This window comes from Periplaneta americana, chromosome 16 (genome assembly GCF_040183065.1).
Source record: "Periplaneta americana isolate PAMFEO1 chromosome 16, P.americana_PAMFEO1_priV1, whole genome shotgun sequence".
Lineage (NCBI taxonomy): Eukaryota > Metazoa > Arthropoda > Insecta > Blattodea > Blattidae > Periplaneta > Periplaneta americana.
The window spans coordinates 76186342-76207041 of record NC_091132.1 but is presented as its reverse complement, the minus strand read 5'-3'; the positions used below and the strand labels follow the sequence as shown (position 1 = coordinate 76207041).

Here is a 20700-nt window from a genome sequence, read left to right as displayed (position 1 = left end):
AGATTAAAAGCGGCAGGTCCCGGGGATAAAATTCTTGGGCCGCCTAATCTGATAGAGGTTCTTAGTGGTCTCATTAATAATAAAATATTTAGGAAACTAATTAAAGGTAAATGCCAAATTATATTTATTTATTTTGTACATATTAATTGTCCACGTTTCGAATGTAAACTATCATGAAATAGTTTGTCACTAGTAGCCAGAAGTATAGAGATAAGCTCATGGCTTCAAGTTCCCCCACTCTGAGAGGTCAGACTTTCAGTCTGTCACACAAGCAATCCGGGTTCGATTCCAGATAAGGCCTGGATTTTTCATTGAAAAATCATCATTCCTTCAACATTTCTCCATTCCGTCATCATTCCATAGCATTCCTCGAACACCTGTTGACGACACACGGAGGGGGCTGACCTAGGGACGAGTGGGATTGCCTGCTCGAAAACTAGGTACGCAGCAAATCATAGTGTCGTCTGTAGGTGTGGGGTTTGGAAATGAGGCTAGGTTGAGGATTAGTGTAGTAGATCTTGAAAGGTCTCAGTGCTGGATCGAAGTACTCCACTCTCGAAATTCAGTTTAATTCAGTTCTCTACTCTGAAAGATGCGCAACCCTACACTGTTACCTTACTTCAATCATGAGTGAATATATTAAAAAAACAGGCCGTACAAAGAAATAGTCAACAACATTTAAAGAGAATAAAAGATGAACGTATTTCCAAGTGCATGTTACATTATAAGCAGGAGAAGATATGAAATTATAGTAGACGTATGAAAATACGGAGAGATCAGAAAATAAAAGGCCTGTAGTGGGGATAAAGTGGGCGAATGGCTCCCTATGACGATGACGATGATGATGATGATGATGATGATGATGGTGATGTGATGACAGCGACGATTATGATAATGGTTATGATGATTATTGTAGTGGTGGTAGTGGTGGTGGTGGTGGTGGTATTATGATGATGATGGTGATGTGATAACAGCGACGATTATGATAATGGTTACGATGATTATTTTAGTGGTGGTGGTGGTGGTATTATGATGATGATGGTGATGTGATAACAGCGACGATTATGATAATGGTTACGATGATTATTTTAGTGGTGGTGGTGGTGGTGGTGGTGGTATTATAACGATGATGATGATGGTGATGTGATGATAGCGACGATTAAGATAATGGTTACGATGATTATTGTAGTTGTGGTAGTGTTGGTGGTGGTGGTATTATGATGATGATAATGGTTATGTGATGACAGCGACGATTATGATAATGGTTACGATGATTATTTTAGTGGTGGTGGAGGTGGTGGTATTATGATGATGATGATGGTGATGTGATGACAGCGACGATTATAATGGTTACGATGATTATTGTAGTGGTGGCAGTGGTAGCGGTTGTGGTAGTATTATGATGATGATGGTGATGTGATGACAGCGACGATTATAATGGTTACGATGATTATTGTAGTGGTGGCAGTGGTAGCGGTTGTGGTAGTATTATGATGATGATGGTGATGTGATGACAGCGACGATTATAATGGTTATGATGATTATTGTAGTTGTGGTAGTGGTGGTGGTGGTGGTATTATGATGATGATAATGGTTATGTGATGACAGCGACGATTATGATAATGGTTACGATGATTATTTTAGTGGTGGTGGAGGTGGTGGTATTATGATGATGATGATGGTGATGTGATGACAGCGACGATTATAATGGTTACGATGATTATTGTAGTGGTGGCAGTGGTAGCGGTTGTGGTAGTATTATGATGATGATGGCGATGTGATGACAGCGACGATTATGATAATGGTTACGATGATTATTTTAGTGGTGGTGGTGGTGTGGTATTATGACTGGTGATGTGATGACAGCGACGATTAAGATAATGGTTACGATGATTATTTTAGTGGTGGTGGTGGTGTGGTATTATGACTGGTGATGTGATGACAGCGACGATTAAGATAATGGTTACGATGATTATTGTAGTTGTGGTAGTGGTGGTGGTGGTATTATGGTGATGATGATGATGATGATGATGACTAAAACTAGGCATTTATAACAGTTAAAATAGGCAGGTAGAAAAGGCAATAAAAACTTAAAAAAGCACAACAAATTTTGAAAAAAAAAAAAAAACAAATTTTGAAAAGACATAATATATTTAAGCAAAAATTTAAATTATATCAACATAACTCACATTTTTACTTCGTATAGTTGACACATGTTGACTTATAAAATAATTTTTTCGTGATTAACTGTCTTTTCACAAACCTTACATAACAAAACTGTTTCATTGGTTGAAAACACATGGGAACCAAATTCACTTTTCAATGGTGTACTGAATTTAGGCATTCTAGCTAACCGATCTTACACCTTCTGTCACCCGACAGTAACTGTCTGTTCCTCACTCAAATTTCTTTCTCCTACAATGATAAACACGTGTAGCACAAAATTGTAACAAACCATTGAAAATACTACGTGACAACTTCTATGAGAACGGGCTTACAGTAATTTAAAATTATAAAGCTGATTATTGGTATCGTGAAGACTATATTAATTGTAACTGTGGATTATCGATCATTATTCATACTACACCAATAGTATTAAAGCACGATTATTAGCAGATTAAGCACCGAAATAAATTACATTTACTATTGTTAGTGAAGTGAGTCATTAGGCCTATTTCATATATCTAAATTTCATACACATTACATTACAATTAATTATAAAATTGCAAATAAACAAGAAATATTGCTTTAAAATGACAAAAAAAAGCATTTATTATTGAATTAGTAAGAAACACCTTAAAAAGGCAAAAAAGGCAAAATAAAAATTGGCCCTGATACTTTGATTGATCCCAAATCACATTTATATCTATGAAAATAATGATTTACTTTCACCCAGTAAAAAAGGCATTTTGCCAAACATCCGGGCGCTAATTATGACAATCGTTTTTCGGGACCAAGCAGCCTTCAAACTAGCATATTCAGTCACAAATAGCCTATTACTAGTCGTTATGCGGAACTGTCTGTATGGTTTTATTTTTAGTTACAAGCGTTAAATTGTCCATTTATACGAGACTATTTTTTTATTATGTTCGGCTTTTCCTGCTCAAGGACGCCTTAACTGTGGAATTCCCATTAAATCTGAACAGTACAGTAACATGGCCTTCCGCATAACAAAGTTTACAAAAAAGGATACATTAAAGTTTACCGTAACCTTATTTGGGGTCCGACGATCTCTGAGATATAAACAGGCCGCCAAAGAGCATAAATAAAGACGAAAATAAACATTCGGATATCTGCGCAGGTTTTGTTTAGACATCTCAGAATGAATGAATCTGTAAATGACAGAAAATTACTTGACAATACTGATTATCATCTTAACCTAACCAATTATTGTGGCGTCATAATTTTTAATTTTCAAAAAACGAAAGTACGCATTACTATGCCTATCTGCTCGTATATCACACGGGAATTTTCTTGAAGCGAGTAAATCCCGAAAAGACAAAGTATATGATTATGTCTCGTGACGAGAATATTGTACGAAGTGGAAATATAAAACTTGGAAATTTATCCTTTGAAGAGGTGGAAAAATTAAAATATCTGGGAGCAACAGTAACAAACATAAATGATACTCGGGAGGAAATTAAACACAGAATAAATATGGGAAATGCCTGTTATTATTCGGTTGAGAAGCTTTTATCATCCAGTCTGCTGTCAAAAAATCTGAAAGTTAGAATTTATAAAACAGTTATATTACCGGTTGTTCTTTATGGTTGTGAAACTTGGACTCTCACTTTGAGAGAGGAACATAGGTTAAGGGTGTTTGAGAATAACGTGCTTAGGAAAATATTTGGGGCTAAGAGGGATGAAGTTACAGGAGAATGGAGAAAGTTACACAACACAGAACTGCACGCATTGTATTTTTCACCTGACATAATTAGGAACATTAAATGCAGACGTTTGAGATGGGCAGGGCATGTAGCACGTATAGGCGAATCCAGAAATGCATATAGAGTGTTAGTTGGGAGGCCGGAGGGAAAAAGACCGAGAGAGACCGAGACGTAGGTGGGAAGATAATATTAAAATGAATTTGAGGGAGGTGGGATATGATGATAGAGATTGGATTGATCTTGCTCAGGATAGGGACCAATGGCGGGCTTATGTGAGGGCGGCAATGAACCTCCGGGTTTCTTAAAAGCCAGTAAATATCTGCTCGTATATCGACGAAGTGGTGCAGCGTTGTATGAAGTTCTGGGACACTCGCTGGTGCTCCCCCTCACTAACATTGCTTATTAGCCGTGGTACAACGTTTCTTCTTGTAGAGAATGGAACCTGTTTTTCGTCACTTTATAAAATTAATAATTTAACAACATAATGTTTCAACGGTTGCGTAGTCTCTGGAAAGCGCCGCCGAAACTCGCCTAAACAGAACTCGCAAGACTTCTTTACTAGCCCTGGACTGCATACATTTTTTGACAGTTTTGGTCGTATAGCTGGGGTTACTAATCACCTCACATAATCTTTTGGACCTATTGTGTACAATGGCTTTTATATTGTATTATATTCTTTATGGATATGTTATGCAATGATTCTTGGATTATGAAAAAATAAATTTGAAGTTGAAAAGACAAATTAACTGTATAAAATTACAGAATTTCTGAACTTAATAACTATAATGGAAATGTCAGTGCTTGAAAATTGCTGATAACTGATCAATTATAAAATTATGTAATTGGTTTTTATATTTAAAACATAGAGATATTTATGTAATAAAGAGCATTTAGAGCTTTTATCTAAAGTGGCCATCGTCTCTTCCTCCTTGTTTTCGAGTCGCTAATTATTTCCCTCCGTTTCTGAGTCCCATGAGGGAAATGATGTTTCCTTTGATCTTATCACCGCTGAGTCATTACCGCTTAATCACCTTGTAGAACTCAATGGCCACTTCAAGATGAAGGTGCCAATCATCTCCGCAGAGTGACGGCACCGATATGTAAACAGCGCGATTCAGCTGTTTTCTGTACAGTGTACACTATGAATCAGAACTATATATTATGCAAACATTGTCAGTGATGTAAACAAATCAATGGATGGAGTGGTCTGTATGTCATTTGACATTATTATTGCACAAATACAACACGCATTCCCTGTTCGAGTTCCGTTTCCGAGGTTGTTTATTGTCGTTTATTAGGTAGCGGCGGCCGGAAGGGAAGACACTTGTGACACGGCCTACTGTGGGTTTACAGCCGTTTCTGTGGCTCAGGCATTAGCGCGCTGATTTTACATTCAAGCGACCCGGGTTCGATCGCAGTGTTGCTAGACGGCGAGAAGTTTTCCGTGACGTGGGATATATTGTCTGTTTCGAGGGCTAAAAGGAATGTATATTTTAAAACAGGAAATTCTGTATCATCCATCAGTAAAAGATAGGAAAACAAAAGCCTGGGAGGGAATGTAGTCTATTATTTTATTTGTAGATAGGGTTATCATGAGAACAAATTCTATAGGAGGACATGGAATCTAATATTGCTGAAAAAGGAGGACTTTTTAAAAACTGGTATGAACAAAATTAAAGATAAAAATAATGTCTCACCTTAGTTAGCTTTCTCACTAGTTGCTGGATCAGTATTACATCTGTACCCCACTTATCGGTCAAGCCCACTTTGTGCACGAGAGCCTAAAGAGACAAATTTCTATGTTGTAACAAATAACTATGGAACCATGACCTTGAAATTATATTTCACCATGATGATACCTCTGACTGTCTCCGTTAGCATGCGATTTCGTTCTTTTGTCCATTGAGCAGATATTAGGGAAAATACTCTCTCAACACTTCCATTGTGACTTAGGGTAAATAAATAGAAGTGACATATTTTTAAAAGTTCTGAAAAAGTTTCAGTGTTCGCAGAACTATTGGAATTGAAGAATTTGCACCATTGTTTATCAAAAGTTAAACCTTTGTCCAAATTAACTTGATTGGCATATCTTTGTACATTGCAGAATAAAATTGATAAATAGCTTAGAATCATGAATAGTGACATTTTTAGAATGTAAGAATTCAATGCATGTTAATAGGTAGGTCATCATATATTTTATGAGCTCCAGCTTCAACCATTGAAAACAGTTAAATTCTTTTATAGGTTTTCAGCATTTGTTTAGATATTCTATGCATAATATCGCACATTGTTCAATATTCATATTAATTCTGGTTGAAATGCGAAATGCCGGACATTTCAAATTTTTTTTTAAATGCCTGCCGGTCAAAAGAGGACATGTCCTCATTTCGCCGAACGCATGGTAATCCTATTTGTAGATAGGAAAGAAACAGTAACAGTGTATTGTAACACTAATTTATCGATATTCAAACAATAAAACTGTAACTATCATTAGGCCTACTCTGTGTCCAGCAGAAGGCCGGATTAGAGGTTTAAACTATTGTAATCTCATTGTTTTAATCTGTGCCGTCACAGCCCATGAAGGGCTAAGACAGAATAGCCGATTGCTGGCCTCATATCCATATGTCTCAGCAAAGGTGAACGATCATCCAACTAGTACGGGGGTAACGTGTGGTCAGCACGATGATCCCCTAACCATTATACCTGGTTTTCGAATCCGAATTTTGCTACCTAGCGCAGCTGCCTAAATTCATCATGATGCTGTCCCATACACTGGCCGAAATTTCATGAGAAAATTCCTTCGCCGTGAGGACTCGATGCAGCGATTATTTCGTAACGCGAGTCCTAGGCAGGATTCCTAAAAACCACGACGCAACGGCGCGGGATACTGTTTTTTTTTTCCTGTTACATAAACAGAAATTTTCCACTACTTATATGGGACGTTCAGAGCACAAGGGAATCAAGTCACAAAAACAGACTTTTGAGAAAAGTAGACTTAAAGTCTTTATGTATAGTCAATAATCCATTAAAGGTGAGTGTGATTTTAAACATCTGCACCATTGCAAAGATTGTGAGGACTTTTCTGGAGATCCCTCCGTTACCCTTTATGAAGGAAGGACAGCCATAACAATAAAATTGTTTTCTCAGCTGAGTTATTGAAAATGTCCGTCGAAAACTTCACAATTTAGCTGTACTGGGTGCTTATGTCAGACACTTGTATGTCTCTATTAGTCATGTCGGTGGCTCAACGCCAGCCCGAATTCGATACCCGGTCAGGTCTAGATGGAATTTGTGGTAGAGAAAGCAGACTTAGCACAGGGTTTTTCTTGGGGCACTCCTGATTTCCTTGTTAAATCCACCAGCACTCCCCACCGACTTCTCATTTCAAATCTATACCTCATAGGTAATGTATTATAAGTCCAAATTTGTCAATTTTGAGATTATAACACTACTGGATTGCTTAGGGTGAGATCTATCAGAAGATGCTCTTAAGGGGCTCTGCGACTGAGTTTTAAAACTTTTAAAGTTTTTTTTATTAATTTTGTTCCAAATTCGGCGGGTTTTTGTGTCCGTACGTTTAAATATCAGTATCAAATTTCATCAAGTTTCATTCATTAGTTCCTTAGATATTAATTTTCACGTATTTTAATGATTTTAAATTATGCGTAAATTCAAAACATCTCTGACGGCTTCAGAATTGTTTTTTGCTTTCAAAACATCTTCTGTGAAGGACTTACATTTCATGATAAACAAAACTTCGCATGGATTTTTAAATTTGACAATTATTAGTTCATGAGATAAAAATTGTCTTACATTTGTTCGGATTAAACTGCTACACATTTAAAGGACAAACTATATTTCCATATGTATTAAAATGCTACTTAAGGAGCTCAATGATGAAATAAATAAAATTACGATTCAAGAACATTTAAAAAAATCATAAATTTTGCTTGATATTTTTTTTTTTATTTTTAGAAGTTAAAAATTCATATCATGAAAAGTATTTAGTGAAGAGCTGATTCCATACACAGCTTTGTTGCAACATGATGAGTATTCTTGCAAAGTTTCATGTAAATCGGAGCAAATGGAAGCCGCTAGGAACTTTAATATTGACCAAAAACGTAGTTTTGAAAAAACGCAATTTTTAATAGGTGTGGCATTTTAAAATTCACCTTTAAAAGTAGTAGTATGGGGCCAAAATATAGGACAGAATGTTAAAAGGTAATTATTTATGTACAAAAAAAATATTTTTTACTATTTTGGCCAATAATTCAGTCCTAGAATCCTTTAATCTGTGAAGCCCTGGGAAGACTGATTTCGGATTTAATGCATTATTTCAAAAGAAGATGTTAACATATTAGGAATATACTACGGTAAGTCTAACATAACTCTTTACTTCCATGTGCATCTCATAATTTACAAGGTATACTACTGGGTGTTCATTTCAAAGTGTGTCATGACGTCACTGTTGTTGGGTCACCGATTTGAAGCGAGTTTAAGCTTATATGTCAGAGAAGTTGCCTATTATTTAAGGCGTTCTTCAATCTGAACTTGAGAACGTGTACGGTATAACTTGAACGTCGTAGCAACAGATGGCGGTCTGTACGGTCTGTGTGCTACCATAACCTCTTTCGAACTGTGTTTTGCGCCGGCAAGTCGTACGCAAGGTATTTGTTATCGTCGGTTGCGTACGGTAACATTCCGCAACACAAATCAAATGCTCCGTGTCCATGTTGACCGTCGAAGTTAATGTCAACAAATACGTACCGGTAACTAATTGTCTTAACCCTTTCCCCATATCCCGACAGTACGTATTTCGAAACAGTTCACATTCCTGCCACTACCGGCGTTACCGTACGTATCGGTACGTACTCTTCAGAATGAACGCCGTACTTGCTAGGCAACTTCTCTGCCTCATAGGTTATACACCTCTGCGGAAGTGTAGGAAGATTGAATTCTCTAGGCTCATCGGCTAGCCACATGACGGTATACAGCGAGCCATGACACATTTTGAACTGAACACCCAGTATTGTTCCACTATACCAAAAATTAAAGAAATAAATAAGTTTGTAACTTTACCAGGTATGAAAAAAAAACATGAAATTTGGTTTTTGCCTTTATCCAAAAATTGATAAAATGGACTTAGCATACAATATCTCTGAGGTACAGAAATATCATGCGCAATAGTTTAAAATATGGTATGGTAAAGTCTTGGGGGGGGGGGAGTAATAAGAGTTTCATGATATAGGAAGGGCTTGAGGCTACGGACCCTAAGGCTTATCAGGTACTCATTTCAGGAAGGGATCTGGCTCTATCAGGACTGAGTCAACCTGTAAACCAGCGACGTCAGCGAGAGAGCAAACGTGCTCATAGCCCTTATGCTCTGGTTATCCTACTATTTTATAATTAACTTCATTTATTACAGAGTTACATGCCGCAAAACATGCTTTTATTTCTTGTTTTCTTGTATGAGCGTAACGCATTATCTATTACTGAAGAGCAGTTTAATTCATCTTGCAGTGCTAGGCCAATAGAGTTCATTTTGCTCACCCCTTCTTTTTCACCGCTACTGCCTGCAGAATAGATTTATTGGAACCCGTGAGCACTTGGTAGCACGAAAAGTCTTTCACGTGCTCTGACCTTGACATCCCTGCTGTAAACTGTTGATTTACGAATGCCACCCTGGCTATCTGTCGGACATAGCATATTATATAGGCCCAAAAAGGGTAATATAAGCCTAATTGCAAGGGATTGGTCCTCTAAAACGTCAAGCCAAGCACGTCTCTTTTTAGAGTCTTTATAGATGACCTCTCCACCAGAAACTTCCTTATGTGACGTGGCACAAAGTTAAAAGTAAACTGTTCTGGCTATCTGTCATAAAGTTCTGGTCGTTGTCACGTGGGAATTAAATATTGCATGCGCACGTGTGACACTGATTAATGTGAGAGGATGGCATTTAAAATGTATAACGGTTAGATTTTATCTAATTTATTCCCACAAGAATTAATTGCTAATTTACAAAATAGACTTACCATTACTAGTTTTAGCCATCTTATGATTCGTTTGTCTTTGAAATTCAAGTAATAAACATTTTACATAGTGTTAATAGATTTTGCGGATTATCAACATTACAATAATAGTTAATCTACCGCTGTAATAAATTATTTATCCGAATAGGCAACGTTTTAACCTCCATCCTGGCCACTCGAGTATCTCAGGCAGTAACGTATTTGCTTGCTAATCGGAGCTGCGCTCAGCGTACATTCCAGTATCCGCTTCGGCTGATTATCCACACAGACTTGAAAATTTAACATTGAGATCATTTAACACAATTTGCTTATATCCAACAATGTCTTAATGACAAGTGAAATAGGGGAAACGGCGTTTTTTCTTTCGTCTTGTGCTGCCATTTGTTGTTTCGGCCAACAATTATCAATTACGTATTTCCTGAAATTCTTTAAGCTGTTCTTTCTAATGACACCGTATGAAATTCGTAAAACACATAGTGACATAATTATAGCAGTTTATAACCCCGGAATATTTCTGCGGACACACTGTAGAATTATGGTAAACGAAATTAACCTGCATAATTAATTTAAAAACACTTTCCCCAACAGTATCCGAACCCTGAACTTTATAGTCTGCGAGTAAGCACAGAGCTATCGGAATGCTTATGATGAATTGCCATAATCAGGGTTTTCGTATGCATTGTCTTTGTTTAATGGTTTAGGCATTAATTTGATCTTACTTCCCGATTAATTTCGTGCTTTACATTAATTGTGAAATATCTTTCTGCAACACTATTCAAATAATATTGAGTTGAAAACCGTTGTTAAATCGTTGTGGTGTGAATCGTGCTCTGTACGGAGCTTCAAGAGTCGGCCAGACTTTTTGTCTCTGGTACTTTACAAATAATCTGAAAGTTAGTATTTATCAAACAGTTATATTGCCGGTTCTTCTATATGGTTGTGAAACTTGGACTCTCACTCTGAGAGAGGAACATAGGTTAAGGGTGTTTAGGAAAATATTTGGGGCTAAGAGGGATGAAGTTACAGGAGAATGGAGAAAGTTACACAACGCAGAACTTCACGCATTGTATTCTTCACCTGACATAATTAGGAACATTAAATCCAAACGGTTGAGATGGGCAGGGCATGTAGCACGTATGGGTGAATCCAGAAATGCATATAGAGTGTTAGTTGGGAGACCGGAGGGAAAAAGACCTTTAGGGAGGCCGAGACGTAGATGGGAGGATAATATTGAAATGGATTTGAGGGAGGTGGAATATGGTGATAGAGACTGGATTAATCTTGCACAGGATAGGAACCGATGGCGGGCTTATGTAAGGGCGGCAATGAACCTTCGGGTTCCTTAAAAGCCATTTGTAAGTAAGTAAGTAAGGTACTTTACAAATATTCAGAACCTTCGAGAAGCTGCTAGCAAACGATCTTTATGTTTTCCTCATTCGGACAGCAGACGCTGTTGAGGCCTCAGCAGACCTGTAGACATGTCCTTCCGCGGAACTGGAAACGTAGGCGAGAAATGGCTGGTAATTTTGCAATGGATCTCTCTTAATCAGGAACTGAGTTATCTTACACGTCATAAATTTAAGACGCGAGACGCCTCCCCTTTAATTCTCCTTGGAAGAAAGCCATACTAAGGACTTTATCTTACTTAAAAATCTATCGTCTTTTGCCGGCTATCAAACCCCGAACGTAGAACTCAACGGAAATTACTATAAAATTGAGAAAGAATTGACAGTAATAACAGTCACACAACTTAAATTACCACTATAAATTATGGAAATATAATAAATATGAAACGTTAATTAGATTTACAAGTACACGAAACGATATTCAGGAATACCTGCTCTCTCGCTCCAATACCACCATATTAAAGCGGCACAATGTTAATAAATCATGTCCAGTATGGTCTCGCTCAGTTCATGGGCAAATCATCTCGAGCACGATTTTATTTTTCATCATTTTAAAATCTTATGATATTAATTTAAACACGTTTTATAAGATATGATACTACTCGTACCTACTACAGACGTTTGTTTTCGATCTCTGGAAACTATTTTTGAATGACGTCATGTGGTCAGGAGTCACACGACAACTGAATTGTGGCGAGAGGTGACAGACCAGTAATGAGTGATCTCATAGCCAGAGCGCACGGAGTCTCACAGCAGCAATGCCCAAGAAAATCGAGCCTTTTTGGAAAGAGTGCATTACGATCCTTTTCCAATGCCAAGTACAGTTACCTGAAAATCATAGGAGCCTGCAAGAAATCTGATTTCGTTATTTCCAAGAAATGTATCTTCTGTGTAGTTAATAAGACTGGCAAAGCTCGAATGAGATTAATTCCAGAGGGAAAAAAGCAAGCAAATCCACTCCGCGTCGCAAGCCGCACCCCACGGAGATGATACAAATTAATCCCATTTGAGCTTTACCAGTCTTCTTAAGTACACAGAAGATGCCTTTCTTGGAAATAACGAAACCACGTTTTTTTTGCAGGCTTCTATTATTTTCACTTAACTATACTTCGCATCGGAAAGGCTCGTAATGTACCCCTCTCAAAAAGACTCGATTGTCTTGGGCATTGCTGCTGTGAGACACCGCGCACTCTGACTATGAAATCACTCACTACTGGTCTGTCCCTTTGGTCACAATTCAGTTGTCGTGTGACTCCTAACGCACATTGACGTCATTCAAAAATCGTTTCCAGACATCAGAAACAACCCTCCATATTCAGAAAACGTAAGTGTTATTTTCATTTCTGAATTCCAATTCCAGGTTCCCTACAGCTGGCGCCGTTTCCTGCTTCTTTTATTTCCAAGCCTCTCGATCCTTCCAGTTACTCTCATGAAGGTTTCTACCTTCCATTGCAGAGTAGACACCATCTTTCCATTGCTTCTTAGACCATCCTTTCTTCCACTTGTCCGAAATAATCCAATTTCCAATCTCCTTCAGTAATAGATCTTCCATTCTTTGCAGATGACCATACCACAGAGTCTCTTGGATTCTAGCGATTCAGTAATAGTTCGCTGTTTACTTATCTTAATCACTTTTCCAATCAAAATATTCCGTATGTTTTTAAGTAATTTTCCACACTTCCAAAACATATGTAATTAATAGTCTCAAATATTGTTATACTGTATGTAAGGCTCTTCCTGTTTTTCTTGTTATAAGAGCAGACCATAAAATAGAGCGTAGCTCTTGAAGTCACTGTCGAATAAAAATATTGCCGCCTTAGAAGCTTAGTTAGCAGTGCGCTGGATTGCGTCAACCCCGGAACTGAATTCAAATCTAGACTATGTCGGAGTTTTATTTGTGGAAGATAAAGCCAAGTTTATGATATTATTATGATGTACCGAAGTACGTATGATATTTCCGTACAGGAATTCTGCGTTATCATATGATGAAGGATGGGTGGAGCGGAGAAAAATTCTTTCCGGCACCGCGACTCGAACCTGGGTTTTCAGCTCTACGTTCTGACGCTTATGCACTCTGTCACTAAAGGGAAACTGAGAGGTAGAACTTTTTCTCCGCTCCACCCATCCTTCAAGTTTATGATTTTTTTTCCTCGCGGTTATCACGTTTCTCCTTCGTAATTCTACCAACATTCCCCATAATACTCCTTTCATTATCATTAGCGTAGAGAAAAATAGGGACCACTTGTGTTTGCGTGCCATCGAATCGATTGTCGGTCATAGTCAGTGCTCCTCGCGATTTATGCAAAGATTGGTAGATGACAGAGGTGATGAATTCTAAATGATTCATAGATCTGCATAAGAGGTACCGTAGCGCCCCAGTTTCATGTTTTTGTGACGGGGATATGGTGACTAATGTGGATGTGTGAGATATGGTATGGTATACCATCATCAGAGGTTCGGTATATGAATTTGACAGCAGGAGAGGAACGCGTAGTGGCCGATGGTGGAGCTTGCCTATTCGAGCACGCAAATCATTCCGTCATGGGTGCACAAAAAGTCTACTTGGAATGAGGTGATTAGGGATGCTGCATGTCCCGTTCGATAAGCATCTCTAAACCTCCCTATTTTGTTTCCTACGGCTTTCTTTCATTTACAGGTTAGTCGTCTTCAGCCACGAATGGAAACGTTCATTCCAGTCACCTTGTTTAAGGTTTCTGTCTTCCATTTAGAAGCTGGCCTACCACGTTTTTCTTCCCGTTTTCGAGATCAATATAATAGTTGTTTTTTGTTGTTGATTTGCCTGTTTGTTTGTTAATTTATTTACTCTTTTACTTGTTTGTTAATTATTTTATTTACTCTCTTACTCATTTATTATCTATTTATTGATTTATTATTTACGCAGTAACTCACATACTTACTCAATCTTACTTATTTGCTTACTTAGTTAATCATTTACCTACCTACTCGCTACTCACTAATGTTACTCGCTCATTTATCTAGTTACGCCTTCAATTACTCACTTATTTATTCACTTAGTTACTCAGTCACTCAATCGTTTATTTATTTATTTTATTTCATCCTATTCTATTTATTTATACAGTGAAATAGCCTTGCAGATTTCCAAACCGAATAGCTCATGTTATATACAACAAAAAACTATAAGATTATATTGTAGAAAGTTCATAGTTATTGCAGAAGAAATGTTTTTCCCCCAAATGTTTAAACAATTTCTTATTCGGTAACTATTGCGAGTAGGATTATGATTATTGTCCATATCGACAGAAAATCTAATAAAGAATAATTTATTCCTCTGGCGTATTTCAATAGCGTGCACGGTTTCCGTGTAAATATAATTCTAAAAACTACTAAATTCAACCCATTGCTCGAAACGAGCGAGTGGCAACGTCTTGGCAGATAGCTTACGTACGAAGACTCACCGAGTTAGTTGACCTCTTACATCTGTATCACGAGCAGCGTGTATTAGCGACTATGTTGCCGGAATGCTGAAATTTCAAACTTAATTTTTTAATTAACTGTGCATTTAGGGGAGAGTCGCGTAGTATCGGACATCGGGTAATATCGGACAGTGAGTTTCTTTCATCTACCACACGATGATAGTACCTGATTGGCATGGTTATGTTTCTGTAATGTCGCATAGAGAAACGTAACCAAGTCATTCAGGTACTACCATATGGTGGTAGATGAAAGAAACGCACTGTCCGATACTACTCGATGTCCGATACTACCCGACTCTCCCCTAATCACAAAACGTAATATAGGTTTTCTATTCATTTACGTATACCCTATCATCTCTTTCAATTTGCGAGGTTATTTCACTTCTTTTTTGCTTTTCTTTCCTTGTCTGACTGACTGACTAAATGGTCGATAGACCGATTGGTTAATTGGCTGACTGATTCATTCACTCATTCACTGACCCATTGACATATTCACTCACTCACTCCTTCCATCCCTCCCAATCTTATTTATTTATTTATTTATTTATTTATTTATTTATTTATTTATTTATTTATTTATTTATTTATTTATTTATTTATTTATTTATATTTTCAGATTACTTCTACGGCATCTGAAGATGGATAGCCAATCAGAGAAGTTGAACACCGCTTTCTTAGATGCTGTGTGGGCTGGCGACATCAAGCAAGCCAAGAAGCTGTTGAACGAGGGCGCGGACATTGAGACATGCAACGAGTTCGGAGAGAACGCGCTGCGCATCGCGGCGCAGGACGGCAATATGGAATGCATCCGCCTGCTGGTGGAGCGCGGCGCCAAGCTGAACTCGCGCAACGAACAGGGCGTCACGGCGCTGCACACCGCCACCATCTTCAAGGCGCTTGGCTGCGTCAAGTTCCTGCTGGAAAAGGGCGCCAACGTCAACGTTCGAGATTCAGAGGGCGTCACGGCGCTGCACATCGCAGCGCTCAACGAGCACTTTGACTGCGTTAAAACGCTGCTGGAGAAGGGCGCCGACGTACGCGCTAAGAGCACTGAGGGCTGGACGCCACTGCACACAGCAGCGCAGAACGGTCACGTCGAGTGCGTGCGTCTGCTGCTCGAGAACGGCGCGAACCCAAACGAGCGCACGCAGGAGGACGGCTGGACGCCGCTCTACGTCGCGGCAGAGAAGGGTCACACCGACTGCGTGGTGGCGCTACTGGAGCACGGCGCCAAGGTGAATTCCAAGCGCGACTCCAGATCCACCATCCTGCACGCAGCGTCGATGGCCGGACACCCCGACTCAGTCGAGGTACTGCTGAAGAACGGAGCTGACGCCAACGCCAAGGACGCGCGCGGCTATACCGTGCTACACGCGGCAGCCGAGAAGGGCGACGTCAAAACGCTCGAGATGCTGCTCAAGTACGACGCCGATATCCACGCCACGGCGACAGACGGCACCACGGCGCTCCACATCTCGGCCCGCAGCGGGCGCTTGGACTGCGTTATGATATTGCTGAAGAAGGGCGCCAACGTGCACGCCAAGGACGGCGCGGGCATGACGGCGCTGCACAGGGCAGCGCAGGAGGGGCGCGCGGATTGCGCTAAGGTGTTGGTAGAGAAGGGCACCAAAGTAGACTGCAAGGATGACGCGGGCTACACTCCTTTGCACCGCGCCGCTGAGCAAGGCCACGTGCGCTGTGCCGAGCTACTGCTACGCTACCGAGCCGACAAGCACGCCGTCTCCATGCAAGGCCACACGGCGTTACACCGTGCCGCACGCTACGGTCACGTCGACTGTGTCAAGATGTTACTGGACAAGGGCGCAGATGTGCAGCGCAAGAGCGCGCTGGGCAACACGCCACTGTATCTGGCGGCGCAGGGCGGCCATCTGGACTGTGTCAAGCTGCTGCTCGAGGCGGAAGCGGAAGTCGACGAGCGCAGCAAAGGGGGTTGGACCGCTCTGCACATCGCGGCGCAGCACGGCCACCTCGAGACAGTGCGCCTGCTGCTGAACGCCGGCGCCGACGCAAAAGCAGTGAGTGCCGGCGGCTGCACTCCTCTGCATCTGGCGGCACACGGCGGACACTGCGAGTGCACCCTGGCGCTCGTCGCCAAGGGCGCCGACGTTAACGCCAGGGCAGCTGGTGGCTGGACGCCGCTGCACAGAGCATGCCAGAATGGTGCCCTCACCGCAGTGCAGACTCTTCTCAACAGCGGCGCTATCGTTAACGACGTCACCGACGCGCATTGTTCGGCACTCTATATCGCGGCACAGAACGGACATTCCGAGACAATCAAAGTGCTGCTGGACAACGGAGCTGATATCAAAATGGACTCTCACGGCAAGTGGACGCCGCTTCATGTCGCCGCCCTCAACGGTCATCTCAACTGCGTCGAGGTACTGCTTGAGAAGGGCACAACGGTGGATGCCAAGAGCGCTATAGGATGGACACCTCTTCACTGCGCAGCGAACGCTGGTAGCGTCGCCACGGTAAAAATGCTTCTGCACGACGGAGCGAAGTTGGACGCCAAGACGGCGGACGGGAAGACTGCGCTGGACTTGGCGACAGGGAACAATCACACGGACTGCGTGAGCGTGCTCAACAAGAAGAAGGCAGCCAAAGTGACCAGGAGGAAGTGAGCAGACCTCCCTCTGTGTTTTATCTCTTGCAGCGTGATGCTCACCTAGACGCTTCAAAAAGTGTTTACCGTAGATCTAACCAGAGATGTGTTAATAAGAAATGCTTATAAATTAGAGTGTCGCTAACGAATCTCTTGAATTTCAAAATCCTACTTCCTCTTTTTCATTTTGAGGAAAGTAACTCTTCAAGTAGTGCGCTAGACAAAAATAAAACTCTCATTTGAAATGTATGATAAATGTTAACATAAATACTTCTTCAACATGTTTCCAATACCACAAATATAGAAACAAGAAACTTTACCAAAAACTCTACTTTGCTAATTATACAGTTGATGTTTCTTATAAACTCAGACTATTTAAGTTTGAATATTATGTGCGCAAGCACATCTCCATAAAAGAATATACCACTAAATAAAACGAGAGATAGGATAATATAAAATTAAAGCTGCTGTACTTTTCCTTGAAATAATATGTTTCCTAATAGTGTTCTACATTTTATCTTGAATACATTATTAAGGCATTTCGAATTATTTCTTCTTAACTATAAAAATATATTCAATTATTATAGGATACATTGTTGTTCAAGAACAAATCATAGATATCTATGACGTAGTGCAGAGGGCGGCCACTAGAGGGAACCTAAGAGTTGGAACTTAAAACTGAGACGATTCTTCCGACGCCGGGGTGGAATCCGGTGTGGCTTAGTGGATAAAGCGTCAGCACATAGAGCTGAAATCCCGGGTTCAAATCCCGGCGCCGGAGAGAATTTTTCTCCGTTCCATTACTCTTTCATCGTATGATGACGCAGAATATCTGCATGGAAATATCATATGTACTTCGGTACATTAAAATAATACATATGATATGCGTAAATCACTTCGTGATTTAAGACGGCGCTTATTCCGTCGGATCCCGGCCAACTAGTCACTCATTACGAGTGCACCTCAGCACATGTGTGGACTTCGGTCCTAGGTTCATAGATATCTATGACGTAGTGCAGAGGGCGGCCACTAGAGGGAACCTAAGAGTTGGAACTTAAAACTGAGACGATTCTTCCGACGCCGGGGTGGAATCCGGTGTGGCTTAGTGGATAAAGCGTCAGCACGTAGAGCTGAAAACCCGGGTTCAAATCTCGGCGCCGGAGAGAATTTTTCTCCGTTCCATTACTCTTTCATCGTATGATGACGCAGAATATCTGCATGGAAATATCATATGTACTTCGGTACATTAAAATAATATAAATGTGCATAGATTTTACTGTTGCTTATTACTGGCATCCCGGCCATCTAAACCAACTGATAAAATAAACGGATATTATATATATATATATATATATATATATATATATATATATATATATATGCTATATTTATCAACTGGACTAAGTTGCGAAGTGATTGAAAATTGTTACGAGACCAGTGAGTTCTTTAGTTCTTTAAGATGAAGTACGCTCAAAATTAAAAGCAACAGAAATTAAATTAATTTGTAAAATTATCTGTAGATATGAATTCATGCAACTATCATTAATGAAACGAAGATTAAAATGTATAGCCCATTTATAAAATTACATCTTTTTTCAAATTCACTGTGGGCTAAAGGAAGGAGATGCACTATTACCTCTACTTTTTAACTTTGCTCTAGAATATACCATTAGGAAAGTCAAGGATAAAGACAGGGTTTGGAATTGAACGGGTTACATCAGGTGCTTGTCCAAGCGGATATGCCAGGAGGAAATGCAGAAAAGATTAGGGAAAACACGTAAATTTTACTTGAAGCAAGTAAAGAGATAGGTTTGGAAGTAAATCCCGAAAAGACAAAGTATATGATTATGTCTCGTGACTAGAACATAGTACGTAATCAAAATATAATAATTGGAAATGTATCCTTTGAAGAAGTGGAAAAATTAAAATATTTTGGAGCAACAGTAACATGTATAAATGACACTCGAGAGGAAATTAAACGCAGAATAAATATGGGAAATGCCTGTTATTATTCGGTTGAGAAGCTTTTGTCATCTAATCTGATTTCAAAAAAAAAAAAAAAAAAAAAAAAAAACTGAAAGTTAGAATTTATAAAACAGTTATATTACCGGTTGTTTTGTATGGTTGTGAAACTTGGATTCTCACTTTGAGAGAGAAACAGAGGTTAAGGGTGTTTGAGAATAAGGTGCTTAGGAAAGTATTTGGGGCTAAGAGGGACAGTTACAGGAGAATGGAGAAAGTTACCCAACGCAGAACTGCACGCATTGTATTCTTCAACTTGCATTTCAAATTCAAATTTAGTCATAATTTACATTTGAATGGTATGAATAGATACTCAAAATGAGCATGTACTCCTGCTCGGGTACAGTCCAGTAGAGCTTACAGTACCGGTATATCAATTTTACAGATATCAATAATAATGTTTATGATAGAAATAATAATAACTTAATAATTAGAAACGTTAAATCCAGACGTTTGAGTTGGGCATGGCATGTAGCACGTAGCGAATTCAGAAATGCATATAGAGTGTTAGTTGGGAGGCCAGAGGGAAAAAGATTTTTGGGGAGGCCGAGATGTAGATGGGAGGATAATATTAAAATGGATTTGAGGGAGGTGAGATATGATGATAGAGACTGGATTAATCTTGCTTGGGACAAGGACCGATGGCGGACTTATGTGAGGGCGGCAATGAACTTCCAAGTTCTCTAAAAACCATAACTAAGTAAGTTTACAAAATTTCAAAGCAAATATTCAGTGAAGAGGAAGTTAGTATTCCGACATTATAAAAACTAAGCAAAACTACTTATAAAATCCGAGTGTATTATTAGTTGAATTATCAATGCATAAATTAACATTAATAAATCTTTAACATTTTTTCTTCACTGTAAATGCCAAGCTAGAACTCCTAATATTTAAGAGATTCGAAACAGTTTTAAGAGAATTAACTTTCTTTTCAGTTAGCCAAATCTTACAGAGCTGAAGGTATTCAAGAAATATAAATACAACACTGCCAGAAAATATTCGACACATTAAACAAGAAAAATGTATGCGATGTGAGCGCATTTCTCCCATTATTATGAGCTCGGAGAGTTACAGAAAACGAAGACTTCTATGGCCATATGCGAACAAAAAATATACCCGTATAGCTTCTATGTATTTTTATTCGCCTTTGTTTAGCTACTGATTGCTACTAAAATCACACGTCATAAGTGCTTTAATTAACGCCAACAAACATTTGAGTATAAGTAATTTGTGTTTGTGAATAAGATTTTTTTTATTCCTATATTATTATTATCACTT

General features: G+C 39.4%; 1 protein-coding gene and 1 non-coding gene across 3 annotated transcripts in view; both read left to right on the top strand.

Annotated features, from left to right (window-relative positions):
- Window positions 1-17946, top strand: part of LOC138716490 (ankyrin-3-like) — a 58226-nt gene extending 40280 nt beyond the window's left edge. For both annotated transcript variants that reach the window (XM_069849632.1, XM_069849631.1), the window contains one exon: window positions 15394-17946. In XM_069849632.1, the coding sequence (XP_069705733.1) occupies window positions 15416-17419 (2004 nt within the window). In that variant the 5' untranslated portion in view covers window positions 15394-15415 and the 3' untranslated portion in view covers window positions 17420-17946. The remainder of the gene's footprint in view (window positions 1-15393) is intronic.
- Window positions 17947-18109: 163 nt separating this feature from the next.
- TRNAY-AUA (transfer RNA tyrosine (anticodon AUA)) lies at window positions 18110-18181 on the top strand. The gene has a single exon. It is a non-coding gene; the product is annotated as a tRNA-Tyr (tRNA).
- Window positions 18182-20700: the final 2519 nt, after the last annotated feature.